This window comes from Passer montanus, unplaced genomic scaffold, assembly GCF_014805655.1.
Source record: "Passer montanus isolate IOZ18808 unplaced genomic scaffold, ASM1480565v1 scaffold45, whole genome shotgun sequence".
NCBI classification, from domain to species: domain Eukaryota; kingdom Metazoa; phylum Chordata; class Aves; order Passeriformes; family Passeridae; genus Passer; species Passer montanus.
Genome location: NW_024369373.1, coordinates 4,190,063 through 4,214,104, shown reverse-complemented (window position 1 = coordinate 4,214,104; position 24,042 = coordinate 4,190,063). Strand labels below are relative to the sequence as shown.

The 24,042-nt window shown below is 52.2% G+C and overlaps 3 protein-coding genes across 6 annotated transcripts; 2 read left to right on the top strand and 1 right to left on the bottom strand.

Annotated features, from left to right (window-relative positions):
• Nucleotides 1–1,476: 1,476 nt before the first annotated feature.
• CIAPIN1 (cytokine induced apoptosis inhibitor 1) lies at nt 1,477–9,096 on the bottom strand. 3 transcript variants are annotated; one of them, XM_039721078.1, is made up of 9 exons: nt 8,987–9,096; nt 7,001–7,173; nt 6,221–6,373; nt 5,291–5,367; nt 4,881–5,049; nt 4,601–4,674; nt 4,157–4,272; nt 3,564–3,633; nt 1,477–2,711 (listed from the first exon to the last, which is right to left on the bottom strand). In XM_039721078.1, the coding sequence occupies exons 2-9, from the start codon at nt 7,155–7,157 to the stop codon at nt 2,601–2,603; spliced, it is 927 nt and encodes a 308-aa protein (XP_039577012.1). In that variant the 5' UTR covers nt 7,158–7,173; nt 8,987–9,096; the 3' UTR covers nt 1,477–2,600. The 3 variants fall into 3 exon arrangements, with proteins under 3 accessions (XP_039577012.1, XP_039577010.1, XP_039577009.1); XM_039721076.1 differs by lacking the exon at nt 8,987–9,096 and adding an exon at nt 7,446–7,812; XM_039721075.1 differs by lacking the exons at nt 7,001–7,173; nt 8,987–9,096 and adding an exon at nt 6,661–6,859.
• Nucleotides 9,054–16,041, top strand: COQ9 (coenzyme Q9). Its single transcript, XM_039721074.1, has 9 exons — nt 9,054–9,198; nt 9,775–9,946; nt 10,530–10,665; nt 11,020–11,162; nt 11,428–11,512; nt 12,684–12,788; nt 14,108–14,263; nt 14,628–14,681; nt 15,952–16,041. Exons 1-9 carry the CDS (start codon nt 9,141–9,143, stop codon nt 15,985–15,987), a joined length of 945 nt encoding a protein of 314 aa, XP_039577008.1. The 5' UTR covers nt 9,054–9,140; the 3' UTR covers nt 15,988–16,041.
• Nucleotides 16,042–16,943: 902 nt separating this feature from the next.
• On the top strand, nt 16,944–23,222 carry POLR2C (RNA polymerase II subunit C). Of its 2 annotated transcripts, XM_039721080.1 has the most exons (10): nt 16,944–17,123; nt 17,320–17,369; nt 17,573–17,641; nt 17,747–17,799; nt 17,905–18,033; nt 19,372–19,423; nt 19,847–20,015; nt 22,012–22,086; nt 22,720–22,894; nt 23,011–23,222. In XM_039721080.1, the coding sequence occupies exons 1-9, from the start codon at nt 17,038–17,040 to the stop codon at nt 22,862–22,864; spliced, it is 828 nt and encodes a 275-aa protein (XP_039577014.1). In that variant the 5' UTR covers nt 16,944–17,037; the 3' UTR covers nt 22,865–22,894; nt 23,011–23,222. The 2 variants fall into 2 exon arrangements, with proteins under 2 accessions (XP_039577014.1, XP_039577013.1); XM_039721079.1 differs by having other exon boundaries at nt 16,946–17,123; nt 22,720–23,222.
• The last annotated feature ends 820 nt before the right edge of the window (nt 23,223–24,042 follow it).

The following is a 24,042-nucleotide window of genomic DNA, read 5'->3' as shown; positions in this document are numbered from 1 at the left end:
GGGTTTTAAAAAACCTTCAACTAAGAGGGACAGACTGCTCATGAATCCAAGAAGAGCTGAGCCAGACACCTAAGACTTGTACTAACAACCTTGGTAACCACTTATTATTGCTGAGGGAAGGAGGGGAAGTTTCAGAGGAGGCAAATATAGCTGCAGAGTTCTTCAGAATCCCACTGGTCAAAACAGAAGGCCATGAGGAAAACCACAAAGGACGTGAGCAGAATGACATGCTCACTAAACTGCCAAGAGGCAAAATTGGAAAGCCAAGGTGCAAATCAAATTAAGACTAACAAGGGCTGCCAGAGGCTCTGTATTTGCTTAACTGCCTTAAAAAGAAGTGGAGGGAAAAACATGGCTCATTGCTTCACCAGGAAAGAGTTATTGATGAATGAAATTGAGGAAGCTGGGACATTCATAGTGCTGCATTTGCATCCTCCTTTATGCCCAAGGTTAGTGGGAATCAGATCTGGGATAGCATTTTTAACAGGGAACCAGGCAAGAAGCCACGAAATAGCCTTGGAGCAGTAACAGCAGTGAACAAGAGGCAGGGAAAGGCAGCCAGGGCTGCTGGAGGAACTGGCTGAGGCAACCTCTCCAGTGCAGGCAGGAAGGGTGGGGGAAATCTTTGCCCATTGGCTATTTTTAAAAAGGTGAAGCAGCCACTATGGCCAGAGTTGAGCCTCCAAATTTCACTTCTCAGAAAGATGCTATCACAAGCAGTTGAGCAACTGTGTGAAGGTAAAGCAATAATAAACACAATGCTCTCCTTGGCCAAGCTCCTCCATATGCAGAGGGCCCCTTGTCCCTGTGTGCACCCAAGGCAGGTGGGGGAAACATCCACAATGGGTTTCCAGGCCAGGAGCACAGAGTGTGTCCTTGCTGCCTCCCAAGCTCTGTTGGCCATAAAAAGGAAGGCTGACTCATGCAGTACTGCTTCTCCCAGTTTGGGCAAGAGCAAAGTGGAGTTGAGGGTAAGGGCTGCCTTTATCAGGGACCTCATAAAGAGATCTGAGCTCCTACTACCAGTGAGGCTGGGAAAAGGCAATATAACCCCCAAAGGCTGTCAGTGTGCAGAGCTTTTGCCCATTTCCTTCTAGGATCATCACTAGCTAGGAGCAACAAGTTAGTGGGACAGCTGGTTTATCACACAAATCCTGTCTCCTTGGGAGCTGTTCTCACTGACGACAGAAGCAGGGACTGGAGAGGAGTGAGAGGGGTCTGGGAAAGCTGTGCTCTGGAAGGAAGGGGCTTCAATCCCACCAGTGCCAGCCTGGGGGCAGTACAATCACTAGGGCAATGATTCCCAGAGCAGATCTGAGCAGTCAGAAAGGTGTTTTCTTACATTTTCCTTAACATCTGTTGTTTCCAGTGCATACCACATATTCAAGTCAAGTTTTCAGAGGAACAGTTTATGCAGAACTCCAAAATGCAGTCTAACATTTGAACAGTTTAAGAAATCACTGAGAGGCTGAGTAAAAGAATATCACTAATACCAGCCTTAAAACAAAGGCTTTACTATTGGTCACTTTTATTTCAAGAACAGAACAGCCTTTCATCCCAGCCCTCTCCATGAGTTTAGTAACTCAGCACACGAGAAGAAGTCACATCCTGCAGAGCAAGAGCTCCAAACAAAGCAGTCCCCACTGAGACACTGAATTTGGGCTTTCCTCCTCCCCCTCCCTGGGTGAGAAGCAAGCCCAGCACAAAATGTGAACAGCACCCTGATCCCACACCTGCAGGATGCTTCAGGGTAGGAGCTACACAAATAAATAGTATCTCATGGAGAGGGAGCAGAGGGCCACCACAGATCACCTAGAAATTAAGTTATTGCTATGTTCTTATGTATTTGACACTGCAGGTAACTCACTTGGGTAACCACCAAGAGAGGTGATAGTCTCAGATTGCCCTTGTGTTATCAGCTCGTGTTGGACTAAAGCTGTGGGGAGACAAGACAGATCTTGTTTCATCAGCTCCCTGCCTTAAAGGCAGGAGTTCTTGGCGGGACTGAATCTTTGTCATTTTGCTAAAAACAGCTGGGGGAAGGGGCTCCCTATACACTTGGAAATTCATTATGCCTGCCAGCCTTTCCCATGCACACTGCTAAGAGTACACACTGCTAAGTGTACTCCCTGCTCCTGACTTGCCACAGGAGCTGCTGAACCATCTCCACATGAGGGGCTGCAGGTTAAAATTTCAAAGAGAGCAGGAGCCCATCACCCCGGGGACTGAGCCAGAGCTGCTGATTCACCAGGGAAAATCAGGACTAATTAGAGCTGTAGGACACAGGCATGGGAAATGCCACAGGCACACAAGGACAACCTGACACGTGACTGTACTTCCCTCTGCTGGTGGGACACGCTGTGACCAGCGCCCAGGATCAAGGCAGGCCAGCCAAAACAAGGTGTAACATGAAGTCTAAGACGTGACTTGTCACCAGAGGATCGGGTAGCCCCAGGCTGATGACAAGTGGTGAGCTCACAGCAGTGTCCCTCCCCATATGGAGCACTGGCTGGAGAGCATGAGTTTGAGAGGATGAGGACTGCAGGAAGAACCTCAGAGTGATGGAAAAGCAGCAGAGTCCTTGGCAGGACATGTCTTTGTTAGGCATCGTGCAGCTGGTTTTCTGGCAGGAGAATCTTCTCCCCAGGCTTGAAGGCAGGCATCCCCAGGTAAGGGCAGCTGGCACAGCGGAATGCATCTCCCAGGTAGCACTGGCAAGGGAAAGAAAAGCACTGTCTGTAATCAGGTGCCACTTTCAGGTCTCTTCCCCTGTGATATCCAGGTCAAGAGATGTCATGCTCCTCAGCATCTATGAGCACAGAAACTGCTTCCCTTCTACCCCCTTCTCAACACATCTGGTTAGTGTGGATGGCAGAGCTGTGCAGGCTCACACAGAAATGAGTCTCCACCCCACTGGGGGGGCCAGGCTGGGGCAGCCCCCTGAGCTCCCACAAGGCAATCCTCCCTGGGCAGGTCCCTGGTTAGGCCATGAGCAGAGAGGGAAAGGGTCACTGCTCGCTCTGATTGCCCCAGGGAGTCAGAACAGACTGCATGTGCTGGTACAGAGCACATGGGCACAGGGCAAAGGCTGAAGCTCTGCACAAGCTGCACAGGTTTCTCCAGGTCAAGAGATGTCATGCTTCTCATCTATGAGCACAGAAACTGCTTCCCTTCTACCCCCTTCTCAACACATCTGGTTAGTGTGGATGGCAGAGCTGTGCAGGCTCACACAGAAATGAGTCTCCACCCCACTGGGGGGGCCAGGCTGGGGCAGCCCCCTGAGCTCCCACAAGGCAATCCTCCCTGGGCAGGTCCCTGGTTAGGCCATGAGCAGAGAGGGAAAGGGTCACTGCTCGCTCTGATTGCCCCAGGGAGTCAGAACAGACTGCATGTGCTGGTACAGAGCACATGGGCCCAGGGCAAAGGCTGAAGCTCTGCAGAAGCTGCACAGGCAGTGTGTGGAAGCAGTGATCCAGCTCAGGCTGCAGTGACTAGGGAACACAATTCCTACATAGAGATCATATACTGCAAACCATAGTATAAAGAAAAAAAATACTAATTACATTTCCACAAGCAGATTTGGGCTGTGAGCCCTTCTTCTCCTGTTCCAGTTCTTCAGCCAGGCCACATGTGCTGTAGAAAAACAAAGAAGTCACCTGCATGTTTCTGCTTAAAGGTCATGAGTCATCAACACTTGTGCCAGCCCAACTCACATGCAACAGCCCTCACTCTGTCACACGACACAGCTGACTCTGGCACTCGCGCTCCTCACTTTGCTCTTCAACACCACGGTTTGTATAACAAGTGTTGAAACACTCAAGTTTAAACTGAGTGGGAAATGACACTACAGCACTTGCTATATGTGCTGTTTCTCCTTGGAATGTGAGAAACTAGGGTTTTAGGCAAGCTGCACAAGCTATCAGTCACCTCCAAGATGGCTGTTGATAATATACACCATCGTGATAATTTGTAGCAGTCACAGGCCAATTTTCACTGTATTTGGATTTACATTCCAATAATTAAGATAAGAAAGGACATGAACTAAGAGAGTTGGGCTCTGAGGAACAGCAAATTTCCTACAATATTTTTTTTAAATCCCTCCAACTCTTAATACAGCAGTTGAAAGGTTCACTGATACATGAATTCCAGCACTGACCAGTTCTTGCAGGCTTTCTTTTTGCCCTTTTCTTTGCAGGTTGGAGCTCTGAGGGACAATGGATCTGGCTTTTTCAAATCCTCTGAATCCAACAGCTCATCAGAGTCCAAAAGATCCTGAAAACACATCATGGGAGACAAAATTTAGGAAATGGACTTTTCAGTAGGGAATGACACTGCTGAGTTACATTCAAAGAAATGGTGCTCTCTGTACACTGGCATTAAAGAGCTGCAGTTCTGCCCTCTTATCCCTGTCTCCTCTCTGCCCTCACCACATCACTGAGCTCTCCAGACCCCATGAAGGAGATGAACTATTTTGCCCTAGGGAGGTTTTTCTACCTCTGAAGTTGTACAGCTTCCTAAGAGGCACGACTGAAAGTATTTAGAATAGGAAGGAATGGGGAGAGAGAAGGAACAGCAAAGCCTCACAAAGAAAACCACTTACCATCTCTTCATCATTCATATCATTGGCAGACAGTGTCCACAGCTTGGCAGCAGTTGGGTCCACAGGGGATTTTGCTGGAGCCAAAACAAAGGAAGAAATAGTAGTTATTCCAGCCTTTGCCCCATCTACTCCAAAAAATAAGAGTTCAAGCAACTTTGGAAAGCCCCATTTCATAGCTTTTTGCTGTAGCACTCCCTGCTTGGGAACTGTCTCCCTGTTGCAAGTGGTGCTTGTCACTGAGAGCCACAAAATCAGATATGCAGCATGCACCACTCCTTACCTGAAGGAGCAGGTGTCTTGGCAAAGGAAAGTTTGAGCTGTCTTGAGGATCCCACTTCGAAATTGGGCTTCCTGCCTTCTATCTGAATAATGACAAGGTCACTGCCTTGGTAACCCAGATGTTCTCCAACAGACTGGGCCTCCTCTGGGGTCAGTGCTTCCTTTTGCAGCTGCCAAGAAAGATTTCAGGTTAACCATATGCAGAACCCCTTCTTTTAACACCAAGCCCAGCATTCCAGTGAACAGATTTTCAATCCTAAAGAAAACAACTATGCTGACAGTAACTAAAGTTTGTGCCAGGCAGTGGCCATCACATTTATGGCAAACCAGGATAGCTAAAAACCTCATCACCCAACAAATCCCCAGGTAACTGCCCAAGGGCATTTCTGGAAATGGTAAACATATCCCTACCTCCTTCACTTCCACCAATCCAGAGAGAGTCAGAGTTGTGAGGAGCTTGGCTGCTGTCTTGATTTTGCCATTGTCTCCTGCAAGACACAAAAGGAGAGAGTAGGAGAAGGCAAGAACAAGAATACAGCCCACTGAGAAACCTGAAAGAGCAAGAACTTTAGAGGGAAGTACTTGAGCCAAACTTCTGCACCAAAATTGGGCCCTTTCCAGTTGACAGAACAAACCAGAAAAAGCAGCAGTAGCTTGTTCATTAGAATAACAGTGTGGGGTCACAAAGCCATTCTGGCTCCAAATATGTTCTATATATGCCAAAACATTTCTCAATCCAATCAATACCCATCAAAAAAAAAGATTTTAACAAATCCCCAAACAAACGCCCTCCCCAACATTTTTACCTATTAAACTACTCGTGAAGTTTTCACAGCATGGGCTCCTAAATGAACACACTACATTAAGAAATCATCTTGTGTTTGCCTTCTCATGGCTTCTCCAGCTGTCCCATGGCAGGTGCTCTGGCTTTTCTCCTAAAACTCAGTCCAAAGACTTTTAACCTTTTCTGGACAACTATTTCTCAATGCACTTCTGGGACAATCTCTTCAGCATCTGTCACCTGTTTTTAAAACCACTTCAGAAGCTCCTCAGAAACACAACATCTGCAACTACTTAACACTGCACTCTGGGGAGAAAGCAGTGATCACTGAAGCTTTTCACTGCAGTTTAGGAACAAACCTATCCAGCATCTTTGATAGGAGAGTGACTGCAAACATCTCTGATGTTACCAGGATAAGCACAGGATATAAACCTTGTGATTTGAGTTAGTGTGTCAGGAGAATGAAAATCTCTCAATGTTGATCAGGGTTCCTGTCCTTTCTATTTCAGCCTAATCCTCATGAGAAATGCTCTGTTGCCATGGAAGCAAGATTCTCTCACCTGATTCTGTAACCACGGGTTCTTTCAGGAGGACACGGCCCCCTGGCTTAAGTATCCGAGCTACTTCTGCCAGGAGCTCCACACTGTGCTGGGCTGTGCTGCCTGGAACCATGCCAGAGAGGATGACATCGAAACTGGACTCCCTGTGAGCCGCTGAAAAAGAGCAAGATGGTACAACTGAACATGTACACACAGAGCTTAAAACACCAGCGCCACCTCCCTCACCCCTCATGCTTGAGTACAACAGCAGGAACTGATTAAAGACACCAATCTTAGAAGCACAGCCACGGTGCATCACTTCCCCTGCTGCATGCCCAGATAAGAGGCAGGTGCTGCCAGTGTTCTGAGTGCTGACTCCCAAAGTGGGAAGCTGTTGGATCACACAGCAGCAGAACCCCCTCCCTTTTAAGGAAACAGTGAAAATTTAAGCTCATTCTTACAGTGAGACAGCTGGTTAACATTTTCCACAGAGATATGATTATCAGCTCCCACCAGTGACTGGATTTTATCCACCAAATTCTTCAGGGCTTCGACGGGCGAGGAGCTGTCCCAGATGATGGCCACGCGCTGGCCCGGAGCCACTCCGTACTCCCCCATGCCAGCTGCAGCAAACCTGAAACCCCCAGGGGCAGGGGGAGGAACGGGGGGATACTGCCCAGATAAGAGGCAGGTGCTGTCAGTGTTCTGAGCGCTGACTCCCAAAGTGGGAAGCTGTTGGATCACACAGCAGCAGAACCCCCTCCCTTTTAAGGAAACATGAAAATTTAAGCTCATTCTTACAGTGAGACAGCTGGTTAACATTTTCCACAGAGATATGATTATCAGCTCCCACCAGTGACTGGATTTTATCCACCAAATTCTTCAGGGCTTCGACGGGCGAGGAGCTGTCCCAGATGATGGCCACGCGCTGGCCCGGAGCCACTCCGTACTCCCCCATGCCAGCTGCAGCAAACCTGAAACCCCCAGGGGCAGGGGGAGGAACGGGGGGAAGAGAGACGAAGGGTAAGTGCCTCTGTGGACTGTGACTGAATCAGCTGGGGAGTTGTTTTAATAAATGGGGATAATTTTCTGGAAATGGGCAACACAAAGTTCCCACAAACTGAGCGTTAGCAGGACATGAAGAAAGAGCTACACTTCAGGGCATAACTCAGCTTCTCTCCAGTTCACTGCTGGGAGACTGTGAGCCATGCTTTAAAGAAACCAACAAAGTAACAAAAATACTTACCTGCTTTTCTTAAAAATCTGAATAAGACAAACACAGGATTTCTGGATTTCCTGAGCAGTGACAGCTATTTGACATTAAACACTGCCTTGTGTCTCCTACTCCAAACAGGACCTAGCAGAGTTTACTTATGCAGTACATGAAGAAAAAAAGTAACTTTCAGCATTCCCAGCATTCCAGATTGAGGCTCTTCCCACCGTTATGATTGGTGGCACTGGGTGAGCAAATTACAGGGAGGGAGGAGCAGAACAGAATGTGCAGTGCCAGTTTTGAGAAAGCTGTCTCCACTGATATTTTATATGAGATTGTATTCCTTGCATGGCAATAGTATCCCACCATCACCTGATCTCAGAGGAGCACCAGCACTGAACCCAATGACCTCCCCTCTCTCCTCTATCCAACACAAACCTATTTTCTTCCTAATTTAACACAACCACAGAGAACAGAGAGCACTGCTGACCAGAACAGTTGCCCAGTGTACCTTCAATTAGCTGGAAACGACACACCTATTTCTGGAGAGACAGTTGTAGGCAAGGTCTGTACCAGGAATTGCTACATCACACATCCTGGGCAATGCCTTACTGCCACCACGCTGTCACTAGAGCACAGCTCATGGATAATATGTAACAAATTTAACTGCAGTGAGGTGGGGAGTGGATTCTGACCCACAGTTCCTCTGGCTCTGTGTGTTGTGGACTCCCCCCTCCCTCCTGGAAACTGCCAACAAGCTCAGAAGGGGACAACCTGTGCCTTTTCTGTGCTACTGTGGTAGGAATTCACACTAAAACAGCCACAATGCCAACCCAGTAGGGAATATACACCTTGGATGTACACTGCAGGTTGTAACATCTCAATGCTGGTTTTGCAGGTGTGACACAAGCTAAGCAGCTACAGCAGACAACAGCATTTGTAATCACATATATCAATCCCATTAAAAAGTCACCTTTCCCAAGAAGAAGGCTGAAAATCTCAAAAGACACCTAAGCTGCTAGGCCAAGGTGGGAAAGATAAACCCTAAGTCACAGCTTCCTCTCTGAACAGCAGGCTGTGACCCTGCAGGATCAGTCAGAGCCCAAACTGCATCAACAGCAACGCCACCTCCCTGAGATGAGGCCGCAGATCCCGTGCGGGTGGCACGGAGGGGCCCTTATCTCGTGTCACACACACCAACAGTCCCCGAGGAACGGGGCAAGGAAGGGGTTAAACAACAGCGCAGGGAGATCAGAAAGCTGCTGTGGTGGAATGGGATAATCCCGACAGTTCTTTCCAACCCCAACCGTTCCAGGGCTGTAAACTGCAGCCTCCTGACGCAGCACAGCCGGCTTCCAGCGGCCGGGAACGCTCCGGCTCCCCGGGGAACGCTCCGGCTCCCCGGGAACGCTCCGGCTCCCCGGGGAACGCTCCGGCTCCCCCCGGAACGCTCCGGCTCCCCAAGGCTGCGGGCCCTACGGCCGGTGCAATGAACCTCTCGGTCACCGAGCACGGACGGTTCAGCGGCAGCAGGGACAGGAGGCGTGAGGAAAGTCCGTGAAGGAATTACTTACACATGGCACACCCACCCCCGGCGCTCACGAGGGATTTTTAAGGGGAAAAGGGGCAGCGCCGCTCACCTCCCGCGGCCCGGCCCGCTCGGCTCCGCTCGCTCGTCCCGGCCTGACGCCGTCACCGTGACGTCATCGCGCTCTGCCCGCTTCCAAGATGGCGGCGGCGGGCGGGCTGCGGCGCGCGGGCTGGCGGCTGTGGCGGGGCCGCGCGGGTGAGGGGCACCGGGGCTGTGAGGGGAGCGGGGCCGCCGCCGAGCCGGTGGGTTTGGACGCGGGGCTGCTCCGTGGTGCTTGTCGTTAGAAGCGTGGGCCGTGAAACCCAGTTTATTAAAAAAAAAAAAAAAAAAAAGCCTAATCCAAAAAACCACAGCTGAATTAAAAGTTCCCGCGGAGTGCCGTTGAGTGATCACTCAGTGATTAGCGTTGGTGTCTGTCAGGGCTCCTCAGCTCAGCAGTCGGATCTGCTCACAGGGCAGCACCTTCTTCCCAACTCCTTAATCGGGGACCAAAATGGGGAGAGGGCATGTTTGGGTGCCTGGTCCTCAGTCTGAGATTGGGGAACAATTTGCAGTACATGCTATTTCTGCACTGCTCTTTCCCTCACAAAACATTTTTGCTGTGTTCACGTAGACATTAGCTCAGCTGAGAGCGGCACTTAACAGAAGCATAAAAAAAAGCCACTATGAATTTGTGTTCTTTTCAGCTGCGTTCACCACAACCCTCTCCACCTTAATTTTCCGTGCCTCGTGGTGTGGGAAGGGGATGCTGACTGTTGGTTTGCCTTGCAGTGGTCAGGTGCCAGCAATACCCTCCACTCCGTGCCCTGCAGGCCTCGGCCGCGCTGAGGGGAACCTCTGATGAGCACAAGAAGGAGCCATGGGCATCCTCCTCTCAGCAGCACTTTGATTCACCTCCAGCTGGCCACCAGCCTGAAGAAAAACCTCAGGGCCCGCACCCCAGGTAACTCACAGCTCCTTCTAGCACTGTCCCACTGACAGAGCAGCGGAGGGCTTTTGCTTTCCTGAACCTCACATCTGAAACTGGAAGACAACAGACCCAGAGTTAAGGAGCCCCAGACTGCAGCAGCTGGAGAGCTGGTTTGCTGTGACCGTGCAAATTCCACCATGGAAACAGCATGGAGCTTGCTTTCAAGAGGGAAACACCCTTGTCTGCAAAGTGCAAGTCTTTGCTTTTGGATTTTTGTGTGAATCCAAAAAACCAGGGACCATGTGTTGTCCATATGCCCACAGTATAAAGCCCACGTTGGAAAAGGCTATAGTTTAGTTTCCTGTAAAGGAGAGGAATGTGGGGCTGATTGGTCTCCATGCAGGCATCTCCACTGAGGCCTCCTTCCCTTATTTTTCTCTTCTCTCTCAGCAAAGGTTCGTTAAGAATCATTTTTCTGGCCAGGGAAGGATTTTACTGCAGGAGGCCAGATTTGTACTAAGCAGTCTCAAGAAGTGCCTGGTGTCAGCGAGCGGCAGAGCCAGGGCTCTGCTGTCTGTGGTGACACTCCCCTCACTGTAACAATGCCTTCTCATAGTTACACTGGCCAGGGCGGCCAGGAGTCTGAGGACTATGAGAGCGAGGAGCAGCTGCAGCATCGAATCCTCACAGCGGCGCTGGAGTTTGTGCCTGAGCATGGCTGGACTGCAGAGGCCATTGCAGAGGGAGCCAAGGTATGTGGGGAGAGAAGCAACAAACCAGTTGAAAACTGGATGGAGCTGAAGTGCAGGGACAGCCAGGCCTGCATGCTTCCCCCACATACTCTTGGGCGATGCACCCTAGTCAGCAAATGCTGCTGGGCAGGAAGGAAACCCAGCTGCTACAGGATAACCCTTCAGAGTCAGACTAAGGCACAACACAGAGTAGTGAATCCTAAAGAGAGAACGTGTCCAGCAAGCACTTTTTAATGCAGTGTTGCTTTGTTTAAATTCACATAATGTCTTTCACAAAATAAATACAGCTTTTTGTAGCTGGATCCTGCTTAGCAGTGTCTGACCTGGGCTGTGCTTCTTTCTTCTTCCCTACAGACCCTGGGCCTCTCTGTGGCTGCAGCAGGGCTGTTTCACAGTGATGGCAGTGAACTGATCCTGCACTTTGTGTCTGAGTGCAACACCAAATTGTCTGAGCTGCTGAAGAAGGAGCAGAAACTGGTGCAGCTGGGAGAAGCAGAGTGAGTACTGGGTGTGAACAAATGACTTCATTTGCAGATTTTGGGAGCTGGGTAGACAGAGAGGCCACCTTGAACACAGATACTTTAAGTTAAAAGTATGATTTACCCAAATGAAACCATCTTCCCAGATACAGACTAGGACCAAAGGCATGAAGGATATATAATGCTTTGCTTATCTATTGCTCAACCAGGTGGAGATTGATCTTTCAAGATCAGAATTGAGTTTAACTTGGATATCCTTCCTATTTTTTTTTTCCTTACTCAGGAAGAAGCCTATAGATGAATTCCTGAAAGATGCTGTGGAAGCCAGACTGAGGATGCTGATTCCATATATTGAGAAATGGCCCCAGGTATAAAAGTAATATCAACATTGTCTCTTGCTTGTGTACTTTAAACACCCTGTAACTTTCAACATAGTCTCTCCACCAGATTAGTTGAAGGTAGTAAATGAAGCCCTGGCTGCTTTCACATGATTAGTAGCCTTCAAGAGGAGAGCAGCCTTGGAAGGAGGCAGTTAAAGGTGACCTTAGAGCAACTGTATCTCGCAGTTCTGGAAAGGCAAAGCTCTCTGTTCTCTCCACCCATCTGGCATCCCCAGGGGATTCCCTGTGTCTCTGCTCAGTCCTGTGTGCAGAGTCAGGCTCTGTGCAGTGTTGTGGCTGCACTGGGATCACCTCACACCTGGAAATGCAGAACTGCTTTGCTGCAGGGAACTGTCCTTCGAGTGTGTGACTGACAAACCCCTGGCAGCCTGAGGGTAGAGCTCAACTGAGAGGGCTCCATGCTTCTAGATTCACATTTAACTCTCAAGCCATTCTTCCCACAGTGGGAAAGGAATTGAATTGTGGCTACAGTGACAAGCAAAGAGTTCCTGATCTCAGGCTGCAAAGATTGCTGCCATGTCAGCCTCTGTCCAGAGCCACTGCTGGCCTCTGGGCAGCTGAATCCTGCACCCCATGCACAGAGAGAGAGCACAGGCTTCATGTTCTTCTTTCAGATTAGCATAATTTGCCTTGTGAAGGATGTGGGTGGTTTGTGTCTCTCCTGGCACTGTGTGATTATGTTCAAAGGCTGCAGGATCCCAGCAGGGCCATTATGGCTGGCACTGTTCTGCCCGTGGTTGCAGCTCTGAGTTCAAAGTCAAATTCAGAGAAATGAGAGATGTGACTCCCTGCCCACAGGGGCACAGCACAGTGTGAGTCAGCTCAGGCTCTGATGTTTCCATGCCAGAGAGGCAGCTCAGGAGAGACAGCACAGGGATGTTTGAACTGAGCAGGGATCTTTGGGGCCAGTACAGGCTGAGGTCTGAACTTACTGTGCCACTTACTGAGCCCCACTGTGTGCTCCCTGCACATCCTGCTGCTTGGAAGGACTGCAGAGAGCTGGGAGCACTTGTCACTGGGAGCTGGAGGCAAGTCAGCAGCAGCAGGGAAAGGAAAACAGGGCAGAGCAGTGTTGGTCTCCTTTGGTGTAACATCCTTCTCTCGTTGGCTCCCATTTCTGTGTGTGTTTCCTTTGCAGGCCCTGAGTGTCCTGTTGCTGCCACGTAACATCCCCTCCAGCCTCAACCTCCTCACCAGCATGATTGATGACATCTGGCACTATGCTGGGGACCAGTCCACAGATGTGAGTCCTTGTGCTTTGGGAACAAGCTGGTTCCACCCCTCAGCACTTTGGCAAAATCACAGGTTCGGATAGGAGAGGGGCTGAGTCCCTCTGCAAATGGCCCATCTGTTGAGTGAAGAGGGCATTTCAGAGGCACCCAAGGGTCCTTTTAAACTTAATTTCTAGAGAGACTTAAGAGCCACTGAGACTGAATGCAAATTACTGCCAATGGGATTAGTGCAAATTAAAAGGACCTACTTTCCTAGGCTCTTAAGTGCTCTTCTTTTTTCTTTTTTGAAGACACAGACAAAGTTGTTGAGATTTTGAGATTGAGAGGTTAATCCAGTTTTGAGTGAATGAGCAGTGGGTCTGTCAAACAGCTCTCTTCTACCAGCAATAGCATTTACAGACTTGACTTGAAAACCTTTAAAGAACCTACCTAAAAATACCAGTAGCTTATTAAAGCTTTCATCTTTCTGGCAGGAAATAAAAGAAAATTATAACCTTAATTATAGCAATTAATAAATTACTTTAATTCTTATAGATGTAGGGTGAGATGGAAAAAGCTAAATGAGCCATTTTAACAAACTACTTTAATAAGCTTCTTTTATCTGTGTATAAAAGAGAAGCTACTGAAGTGAAAAATAAGTAAGACAGCAGAAAAATTAAAGGAATAAACCAGAAGACAACTGAAAGGACACAATTGCTTCAGGAACTGAAAGTCCCTTCCATGTTATGCAAGTCAAATCAACGTGTTGGAGCCAGTGTCTGCACTGAGCTGTTCCTAAAGTCTCACTGATGCAGGATTAGGAGAGGTTCTAAAGTTGTGTTTTGTTTGCACCTCCTGGCTGGTTGCATGAGTTTTCCAGGAAAGCTGTGGTGCTGAGCCTGCTCCCTCTTTCCCAGTAGTGGGGTGTAAAGTCTCTCACAGCAGATCCCTCTTCCCAACACCAGGAGCCAGGCAGAGAATTCTCAAGCCTCAGACACCCCTTCAGGTGGGTTTTTAGGAACAGGAGGAGGAAGAGTTTTGTCTGAGAGATCCAGCTGCAAATGGCAAATTCCTCTCTGTGGGGCATCACGTGCTGTGGGTGTGGGAGTTTCCCTTGCTGCCCTCTGCACTCTGGATGTGAGAATTCTCAAGCCTCAGAGACCCCTTCAGGTGGGTTTTTAGGAGCAGGAAGAGAATAGAAAGAGTTTTGTCTCAGGCCCTGCAAGATCCAGCTGCAAATGGCAAATTCCTCTCTGTGGGGCGTCACGTGCTGTGGGTGTGGGATTTGCCTTGCTGCTCTCTGCACTCTGGTGTGCAGCCAGCTCACAGCTGTCTCTCCCGTGCCCTGCAGTTTAACTGGTACACTCGGCGGGCCGTGCTCACTGGCATCTACAACACCACGGAGCTGGTGATGCTGCAGGACTCGTCCCCTGGCTTCGAGGACACGTGGCGCTTCCTGGCAAACAGAGTGGCTGACGCCATGACCATGAGCAGCACAGCCACTCAGGTGAGCCTAGGCACAGAGTGCTGCAGCACATCCCTCTGCACAGGGAAATGTGGGGCTCGCCTGGCTTTTCCATCAGCACATCTGCTGAGAGACCCCCTGGCTGCTGTCAGCTCAAAATCAATACATGATGGTGTGGTTTTTACTCAACTGACATGGAGGTGCCCTCTCTGTCACTGTCCCAGTGGTTAGGAGACATCCCAGGAAACCCCTTCCATGTGCCCTGTCTGTGGCTGTCCCTTGTCTGCAGTCCTGCCAGCACCTTTCTGTAGCAGATTCATGTTTGTTGTACATTTTCTCTCTGTGTTTGGGGGCCACGGGTGCAACTGCAGGAAGCAAAAGGTCGTGTTCTCCCTGTCTCCCCCAGGTACAATCCACTGGAGAAGCTGTTGTGCAGGGCCTGATGGGAGCTGCAGTGACTGTAAGTAATGCTGAAACCAGCAGGGCTGTGAGAGCAGAATTGCTTCTGAATGTCAGCCTGTGTTCTCCTCCCAAATCTAGAGGACAACGTGGAAAAACTATTGTCTTTCATGACTTAGATTTATTTAGGGGTGATTTCCTTGGTAGTTTGAGGTTAGTTCACTGTTTTGTGGTGAAAGAACTTGAACAGAGCATAAGGAAATTAAGTGAAGCTGCGGGGATGAGAGATAGGTGCCCAGAATAAATCCAGCTGTTCTCCATTGCTTGTGACAGGATCTCTCCTGTGCCAGCCCCTGTGCTGGCAATCTTGACAGAGGCTCAGTGGCCCCATGGGTGCTTGGGAGGTGGCACCAGTCCCTGGGCCACAGCACGGTGACTTCCTCAAGCTCTTTCATTTGACTTCAGTGTCCTTCCAAGGATCCATTCACTTGCTGGTGTCCTGGCCTGCTTTCTGTCCGTGCAGAGGCAACTGCACTTCCTCTGGGATACAAAATAACCCTTTGTGTGCCCAGGAGTGACTTTTGAAGGGCTTCAGGGCCAGGCTGTGGTTCTATTTTTGGACAACTCCCATTTCATTTAGCAACAAAGTGATTTCCTCGTTATCAGGAATACATTTACCTTGTAGCAGGACAAGACAAATAGGCTGGAACATGAATTAGACATTGTTTTTACTGATGAAGCACTTGTCAAGAATTTCTCCCACCTCCTTCCCCCTGCAGTTGTGGTGGAATTTAGTATCTCTCCTACCTGCACATGCCAAAAGGATCCTCCCCTGGAGAACCCCGGGCTGTTTTACATCCACAGGTGCCCTCGGGTCGGGGATATCTCCCAGTGCCGATGTTTGGTGTGTCCCAGTGCCGATGTTTGCTGTGTCCCTGCACAGATCCGGATAAACCTGGATGGTTCTGGAGGGGGTGGGCTGTAGTCGGGTGCTTCAGGGCAGAATCACCCCATTACATCCCTGATGGGGAGCACATTCCGAGCCTCCCCTGCTGTCCCGAGCTGTGTTCCTGCACAGCAGCGCTCAGCTCTGCAGGCCTCTGCAGGATGGCTGAGCCGGCTGATGCCCCCAAAGCACAGATTCACTGCCCAGGTCTGCGTGGCCGCAGAAATAACCCCAAGCTGAAACCTGCGGGCCGGGAGGGCAGGCTCCGGTCCCGGGGTGGCCGCAGCGGCTCCGGTGTGATTCCTGCCCGGCCCAGAGCTGCCTCTCGGCCCCGCGTCCCTGCTCCCGGGCAGGGGCACTAACGCCGTTCTCCCTGTGCCCACAGATCAAGAACCTGGCGGGGCTGAACCAGCGCCGGTGAGGCGGCGGCGGCGGCGGCCCTTCCCCGGCACCAATAAAGTCGTACTCAGCCTGGCACGGACTCTTTTTGCGGGCGCACCGGGGCCGGGGGGAGCGGGGCGGGACGGACCGGGCGGCGGGAGCGGGGCCGGGAGCGGGAGCGGGATCGGGAGCGCGGCGGGGCAGCCATGCCGTACGCCAACCAGCCCACCGTGCGCATCACCGAGCTGACGGACGAGAACGTCAAGTTCATCATCGAGAACACGGACCTGGCGTGAGCACGGCCGGGGCGGGCGGGTCCGGGGGTGGAGCGGCCGCGGGAGGCCCGGGACTCCCTCATGGACCCGGCTTCCCCGCGGGCGCGGCCGGGCAGGGTCTGTGAGGCAAAGCCCCGCAGCAGCCTCGGCCGGGTGCGCGGGCCTGCAGCCCCACGCCCCTCATGCCCAAACACGGGCGTTTCCCTCCCTCAGGGTGGCAGATCCGGATAAACCTGGATGGTTCTGGAGGGGGTGGGCTGTAGTCGGGTGCTTCAGGGCAGAATCACCCCAGTACATCCCTGGTGGGGAGCACATTCCGAGCCTCCCCTGCGGGGTGCCCCGAGCTGTGTTCCTGCACAGCAGCGCTCAGCTCTGCAGGCCTCTGCAGGATGGCTGAGCCGGCTGATGCCCCCAAAGCACAGATTCACTGCCCAGGTCTGCGTGGCCGCAGAAATAACCCCAAGCTGAAACCTGCGGGCCGGGAGGGCAGGCTCCGGTCCCGGGGTGGCCGCAGCGGCTCCGGTGTGATTCCTGCCCGGCCCAGAGCTGCCTCTCGGCCCCGCGTCCCTGCTCCCGGGCAGGGGCACTAACGCCGTTCTCCCTGTGCCCACAGATCAAGAACCTGGCGGGGCTGAACCAGCGCCGGTGAGGCGGCGGCGGCGGCGGCCCTTCCCCGGCACCAATAAAGTCGTACTCAGCCTGGCACGGACTCTTTTTGCGGGCGCACCGGGGCCGGGGGGAGCGGGGCGGGACGGACCGGGCGGCGGGAGCGGGGCCGGGATCGGGAGCGGGCCCGGGAGCGCGGCGGGGCAGCCATGCCGTACGCCAACCAGCCCACCGTGCGCATCACCGAGCTGACGGACGAGAACGTCAAGTTCATCATCGAGAACACGGACCTGGCGTGAGCACGGCCGGGGCGGGCGGGTCCGGGGGTGGAGCGGCCGCGGGAGGCCCGGGACTCCCTCATGGACCCGGCTTCCCCGCGGGCGCGGCCGGGCAGGGTCTGTGAGGCAAAGCCCCGCAGCAGCCTCGGCCGGGTGCGCGGGCCTGCAGCCCCACGCCCCTCATGCCCAAACACGGGCGTTTCCCTCCCTCAGGGTGGCGAATTCCATCCGAAGAGTGTTCATCGCAGAAGTCCCCATCATAGGTGAGGCCTTTCGCTTGCCTGTGGTCGCAGTCCCTCTGTGTTCTCCCACTCCTCCTCTCTGCTTTTGGCTCTCCTTACCCGTGTTCAGCCAGTGCCCTGCAGATGCTGCCTCAGTGTCTCTGCAGTCTCTGTAATGGTTTCTGTGCCCTCACAAGCTGGATTTTCCCCACATGAGTGTTCCTGTGACTTTCTCCTCTCTGCAGCCATTGACTGGGTCCAGATAGATGCCAACTCCTCCGTGCTCCACGATGAGTTCATTGCACACAGGCTGGGTGAGTGCTGGGTGGGCAGGAGGATGAAGGTGTGTTGTGGGCAAAATCAGGGTTAGAGTCTCCTGTGCTCTGTCAGACATTGCTCTGATTTCCTGCTCCTCCCAGGCCTCATCCCGCTCACCAGCGACGACATTGTGGACAAGATGCAATATTCCAGAGTGAGTCAAGAGAAGCGCTGTGGGGCGTCGTTGTGAGGGTGGTGGCGGTTGGGTCTGAGGGGAAGCTCTGGCAGTTTCTGCATGAAGAACCCGTGTGTGTGCCAGGACTGCACGTGTGATGAGTTCTGCCCCGAGTGCTCCGTGGAGTTCACGCTGGACGTGCGCTGCAACGAGGACCAGACCCGGCACGTGACCTCCCGGGACCTGATCTCCAACAACCCCCGCGTCATCCCGGTCAGTGCCACCCCTGCGCTCACAGGACTCACAGGACTCACAGGACTCACACATTTCACATTGTCACTGGGTTGGAAGAGCCCTTCAAGATCACCGAGTCCAACCCAGCCCCAACACCTCAACTAAACCCTGGCACCCAGTGCCACATCTAATCTTTTATAAGCACGTCCAGGGATGGTGACTCCACCACCTACCCAGGCAGACCATTCCAATACTTTATCGTTATTTCTATGGAAAACTTTTTCCTAATGTCCAACCTATATCTCCCTTGACTCAGCTTGAGACTGTGTTCTCTTGTTCTGTCAGTGCTGCCTGGAGAAAGAGACCAACCTGAGCACAGCCACCTTTCAGGGAGTTACAGAGTGATAAGGTCACCCCTGAGCCTCCTTTTCTCCAGGCTAAACACCCCCAGCTCCCTCAGTCGTTCCTCACAGGGTTTGTGTTCCCAGTCCCTCTCCAGCCTCGTTGCCTCCTCTGGATGTGCTCAAGTGTCTCAAGGTCCTTCCCAAACTGATGGCCCACAACTGGACACAGCACTCCAGGTGTGGCCTCACCACTGCTGAGTACAGGGAAAGGGTGACCTCCCTGCTCCTGCTGAGGCAGGGTGGCAAACACAGATATGGTCACTCTGACCACATTTCATGTTGCCTAAAGCTCCACTTAAACCCTAGTGGTTGAGGAGCAGCATGTGTGCCAGTGCCCTTCTTGTTTGTGCTGTGCTGTCCTTCACTTGCTGTCTGTTGGGCTGCAAAGCAGTGTGGCCTCATCCTGCACCCCTCATCCCAAACTCCTTGGCTGCCCTATGGCTGAGCAAAGCAGGAGTGTCTGCAGGAGCAGCATGTGTGCCAGTGCCCTCCTCATCTCTGCCATGCTGTCCTTCACTTGTTGTCTGATGGGCTGCAAAGCAGTGTGGCCTCATCCTGCACCCCTCATCCCAAACTCCTTGGCTGCCCTATGGCCTCTGGCTTGCTGGTTCTTGTCTCTCAGCATGGCAGAGTGTGAGGAGCCTGGGCCAGGGCAGTGCAGTCGTCCTGGGGAGGCTTGGTGGTGCTGAAGTGGGACAGAGGCAGAGGGACTTACAGAAAATGTTCCAATACACTGCTGAGGTGGCTCCAGATGTCACCACAGCCTGGGCTGCTCCTGCTGCCTGGTGACAGTGTGTGCCTGGGTAAAGCCCAGCTGGAGCCTGCTGTCTGTTACTCTCCTTTGGCTGAGTGCTGTGTGTCATCTGCAGCAGTTGTGGGAGTGCCTTTAGGAGCCAAGCAGATGAGCTGTGCTGGAGCACTCATCCAAGCTGATCTTGTCCCTAAATTGCTTGGTTTTGTTTGGCTGCTGCAGGTGACATCTCGGAGCAGAGACAATGACCCCAATGACTACGTGGAGCAGGATGGTGAGTGGTGGGTTACTGGCAGCAAGAACTGTAGGAGGAAATTCCCTTTTCTCTCAGGTTCTTTGAACTCATTCTTCTTTACTAGCTGTGCAACCGTAAGGCAGCTGTCAATACAATGCTTCTGAGCAGTTGGTGTCACTGCACAAGTGGGGCAGCATTTTGTCTTAATGCCACTCAGATTGTCCCAGAACTGCAGAGGGTGCTTCTGAGAGCTTAGAGAGGGCAAGGGGGTGAAATGGTGTGGTGTTGGCTGTTCCCTGGGGGCCTGTGCAGCTCCTTTTTACTCAGCTGTTCTGGGCACACAGCTGAGCCCCTCTAAGAACCTAATCAAGCCCTGGATGCTGGTGACATCTTCCTGGGCACCAAAAGTCTTTGCAGAGTGTGATCCAGCAGGCTCATTTCTCTCTGCGCGTGCTCCTGCAGACATCCTGATCGTGAAGCTGCGGAAGGGGCAGGAGCTGCGCCTGCGGGCCTATGCCAAGAAGGGCTTTGGCAAGGAGCACGCCAAGTGGAACCCCACGGCCGGCGTGGCCTTCGAGTACGACCCCGACAACGCGCTGCGGCACACGGTCTACCCCAAACCCGAGGAGTGGTACGTGCTGCTGGCTGCCTGCAGGCACTGGAAGGGTTTGCCAGCAAGCCACAATTTACATTGCAGCCCTGGGGTAATTTGGCTCAGGAGCATGCCTGCCTCCATCCCCTTGAGCAGACTCTGCTCCTGGGGTTGGGTAGCAAGGCCAGTCGCTTGTTGGCAGCTGCATGCAAGGTGGACTGGTTTGGGGTCATCTTTTGTCCTCCCTCACGTACCATCACTGCTGGTTTGCCTTGCTTTCATGCCCTTTTTCACCACTTCCTGCTGATTTTTTTCTTCCCTGTGTAAGTGTTTTGTAGGTTTGGGTGAGGAAGGAACAGATCCATGTGAGATGAAAGAAGTTGCTATGAGAGCAAAGAGTGGAAGGCTGGGTTGCAATACTGATTTTTCAGCCTGCTTGAGGAAGCCCAGTATGGCTGTGATTTAACCCATACATTTCCTCACTCCTGGAGCCTGAGCTCTGGCAGGGTTTCCCTCTCTGGCCCTTTCCTCTCCTCTGAAATACCATTCTGCACAAGATGCACACAGCTTCTCATCCAAAAGTGACATGATTTTACTTTTGGAAAGATGCTGCCCTGCTTTGGCCTGGGTGAGGACTTTATCCAGCATCACTTTTCATGAATGCTGCTCACCTGAGCTGCTCCTGGCTCTGTGTCCCAGTGATCAGCTAGCAGACATCCTGTCACTGAGCACCCTGCAGCCAGCAGCATAGTGAGGAACCAGGTGCTTTAGGCAGGGCAAGCTGAGAGCAGGGACTGGGCAGGGTGGTGGATGCTCTGCTGTAAACACTGATCAGTGGCAGGCTCAGAAACCTGGTGTTGTATATAACAGACAGGGCACCAGGAAACAGTTTTTGAGAAGTGCTAGGCAAAATATATGTAAAAGTTGGAAAAATCCCAAAAGAGGATTGATATTTGAGCTGCCAGTTCCTGATATGTCTGTCTTTTCAAGATCATCTGACTCCTTGTGAAGACAATACAGAGCCAAAGCCTTCTGCTGTCCAAGGCTAGCTATGATTTTTGGTTTAGTTTTTCATGCTAGTTGCTTTTTGAGGCTGTTGGCAGAGCACTGGCATGCAGCTGGACTCTCCAAACAGCTGTCAGGTCATGGAAACCTCTGCACTGTTTTGGTCATGGGTGGTTCTGCAAGTAACTAGAAATCCCACCTTCATTAACACTTTATCTCTCTCAGTGGTTTGTACAGGCAGAGGGTTTGTTTGAGAAATACAGTTTTATTTATCAGGCAGCTGATTACAGCGTGCTGGGATCAGTGTTTCTGGGCATTGCTGGGGCAGAGGAAGGCCAGCAGGAGACCTTGGTGGGTACAGGATTTTCTGTGCTGGCTTCTCAGACAGCTCAAGGCATTGGGTTTTCTTACATGGATTGAGTGGTTCCACACAGTCTCTGGTGTGGTGCTCTACAAACCAAGGGATGCCTCAGGTAAAAAGATGTGTTTGCCTAACTGCTGCACAGGTATTGCAGTGATTTTGGTAGAGGAGAGGAGGTGCAGGACATCAGGATGGAGCACACTGATACAGGTGGTGTCTTTTGTACAGGAGATTTTTTCCCTGCTGTGCCTCCCAGACTTGAGTGCTGAGTACTCCAGTGCTTTCCTGACCCAGTGGGAAGTAGAAAGAAAAGATAACCCAAGGTCCATTACTTCATAAATACATCCAAGCTCCATAAACACAGTCCCTTCAGGAATCAACATCCCTTCACTGAAAGCACCTGCCAGATTGAACCAGTGCAGGTGGATGGAGCCACAGTACAGGGCTGGCTGAGTTTGGGCAGAGCAGGGCTGATCCCCTTCCAGTGCTGTTGGAGGACTCTGGGGCATTAATGAGGAGCCACAAAGCACAGTGTGCAACTGAGCTTCTTTCTGTGATTCAGTGTTTGATGACCACCCTGTTGTGTGCTGCACGTGAGCCCCAGTGCTCACTCATGGGGGCAAACTGGAGCAGGGGCTCTGTGTAACCTCTGCTGCTCTCTGATTCCAGGCCCAAGAGTGAGTACTCGGAGATCGACGACGAGGATGCTCAGGCTCCCTACGACCCCAACGGGAAGCCAGAGAGGTAGGGAGCTGAATGCAGTGCTGCAGCTGGAACATGGGCTGACTGGCTGGGTGCATCTCATGGGCTCTCATTAATAGAAGAGTGTTTACACTGTGCTGAAACTGCCAGCCCAGGGAGCTGACGTTCCCTGAAAAGCAGGGCAGGAGTTGGCGTTAAGTGGTGATATACCTCGATGTGGCAGGTTTTCCCCTCTGGGAGATACTAGACAGTTCTGAGTTCGTGTTGCCAGGGAGGGCGGTGCACACTCAGTGAGGTGTGAGGCCTGCAGGGGAAATACCCTGCTCAAGGTATTCATTCACCTGTGTGTATCTCATGCTCTGATTGCTGGTGTTATTGCACTGCAAAAGTGCCTCAGCCAGCCTTAGTCCCTGGCTTGGGGCTGCTGGCTCACAGGTCATGGTGCTGAACAGAAATCAATCTCAGAAGTGCTCCTGCAGCCTGTGAAGTTGTGAGTGTTGGTGTGAGGGTTGTAGAGGGGCAGCACTGGCTGCTGCCTGCTTGGGATGTGAATGATGATGATGATGGTTGGGATTCCAGGCAGATCTCCCTGCTGTGGGTGTGGATGGGCTGGAATGATGTGCAGTGTGGGTTTGCAGAGGCGGTGGTGACTTAACCCCTGCCTTGTAACCTCAGGTTTTATTACAACGTGGAGTCCTGCGGCTCCCTGCGCCCTGAGACCATCGTCCTGTCTGCCCTGTCTGGCCTCAAGAAGAAACTGAGTGACCTCCAGACACAGCTGAGCCACGAGATCCAGAGTGATGTCCTCACTATCAACTGAGGTGGCCCTTGCAAGAGGGTACTGTGAGCTGTGAGTGATGCCTGGCTGAGATCTGGGGAGAGGCTTTTACCTCCCCATCATCTCCCTCTGCCTTTCCTGGCCCAGCACTTGGTTGGTGACACCCCTTCCCTGGCCCTCCTTCCCAGGGAAAGCCATTGTGATGTGGAGAGTAAAACAGGAAGGCAGTCAGTCAGTGAGCATCTTAGCTGGGACAGGCTTTGTCTCCAAATGATCCTGGAGTTTTGGTTCTGGTGTTGGATTTTGGCCATGTGATGTTTGGGAAGCGTGTACCTTTGTTACACAACCCTACCTTATTTACATGTCCACTTACTGTGCTGAATAAAGCCTTACCCCCAAATTTTTCTGTTATCCCTGAAAGCTCATTCAAGGCTGCTGGAGGAGATGTCACATCATTTACTTCTCTCCACTAGACATTAACTTAATGAGATCTGCTTTGGAGGGAGCATTGCTCGCTGATGCTGATTGCTGCTTGTGACATTATCTCCTGAGGAGAGCAGCACCCTCCTGCAGGCAGCCCGGCGTTCATTGATCCAGGGCTGTGTGTGGAGCAGCTGTGTGAGGCTGGGGTGGGCGAGAGCTGCAGAAGGCAGCGCTGCAGGGGAGCCCAGCTGGGCCAGGCAGGCAGAGCTGTACTTACAGAATCCTCTGGAACAGACTCCACCCCTGTGCTGTATAACCCTTTCCTGAGGAGCTGGGTGGCACATGGGCTGTCACTAATGGCCCCTGGCTGATAGATTTCTTTGTGCCCACAGCCCCCAGTGTGTACTGGGCTGGAGTTAGGTGCAGGTCCATGGCTGAAAGCCACTTTGTCACCCCTCCTCTTCCTTCATCACTGCCCAGCATGACTTGGGATGAGCTTCTTGGTGACACTTTCCTGGAGAGACCTGCAGCTCGTGTACCACAGGGGCTGGGAGGGAGGGGGAGGCCTGTGTACCCCTGTGCTCATCCTGGTGTGGATGGGGGTAGTGCTGGGGTCACACTGAGCTGGGGAGAGCAGCCATGTCAGCATTGCCTTCCCCTCTGGGCAAAAGCTGCTGCAGCCAGGCTGCTGCTTCCGTTTCCTTGCCATGGCAGGGGTGGCTGCAGCATGGCTCCCCGTGTCCCTGTCCCTGGAGGGATCACTGTGCTGGCTGGCATGGCTGTCTTACCTTGAGGCC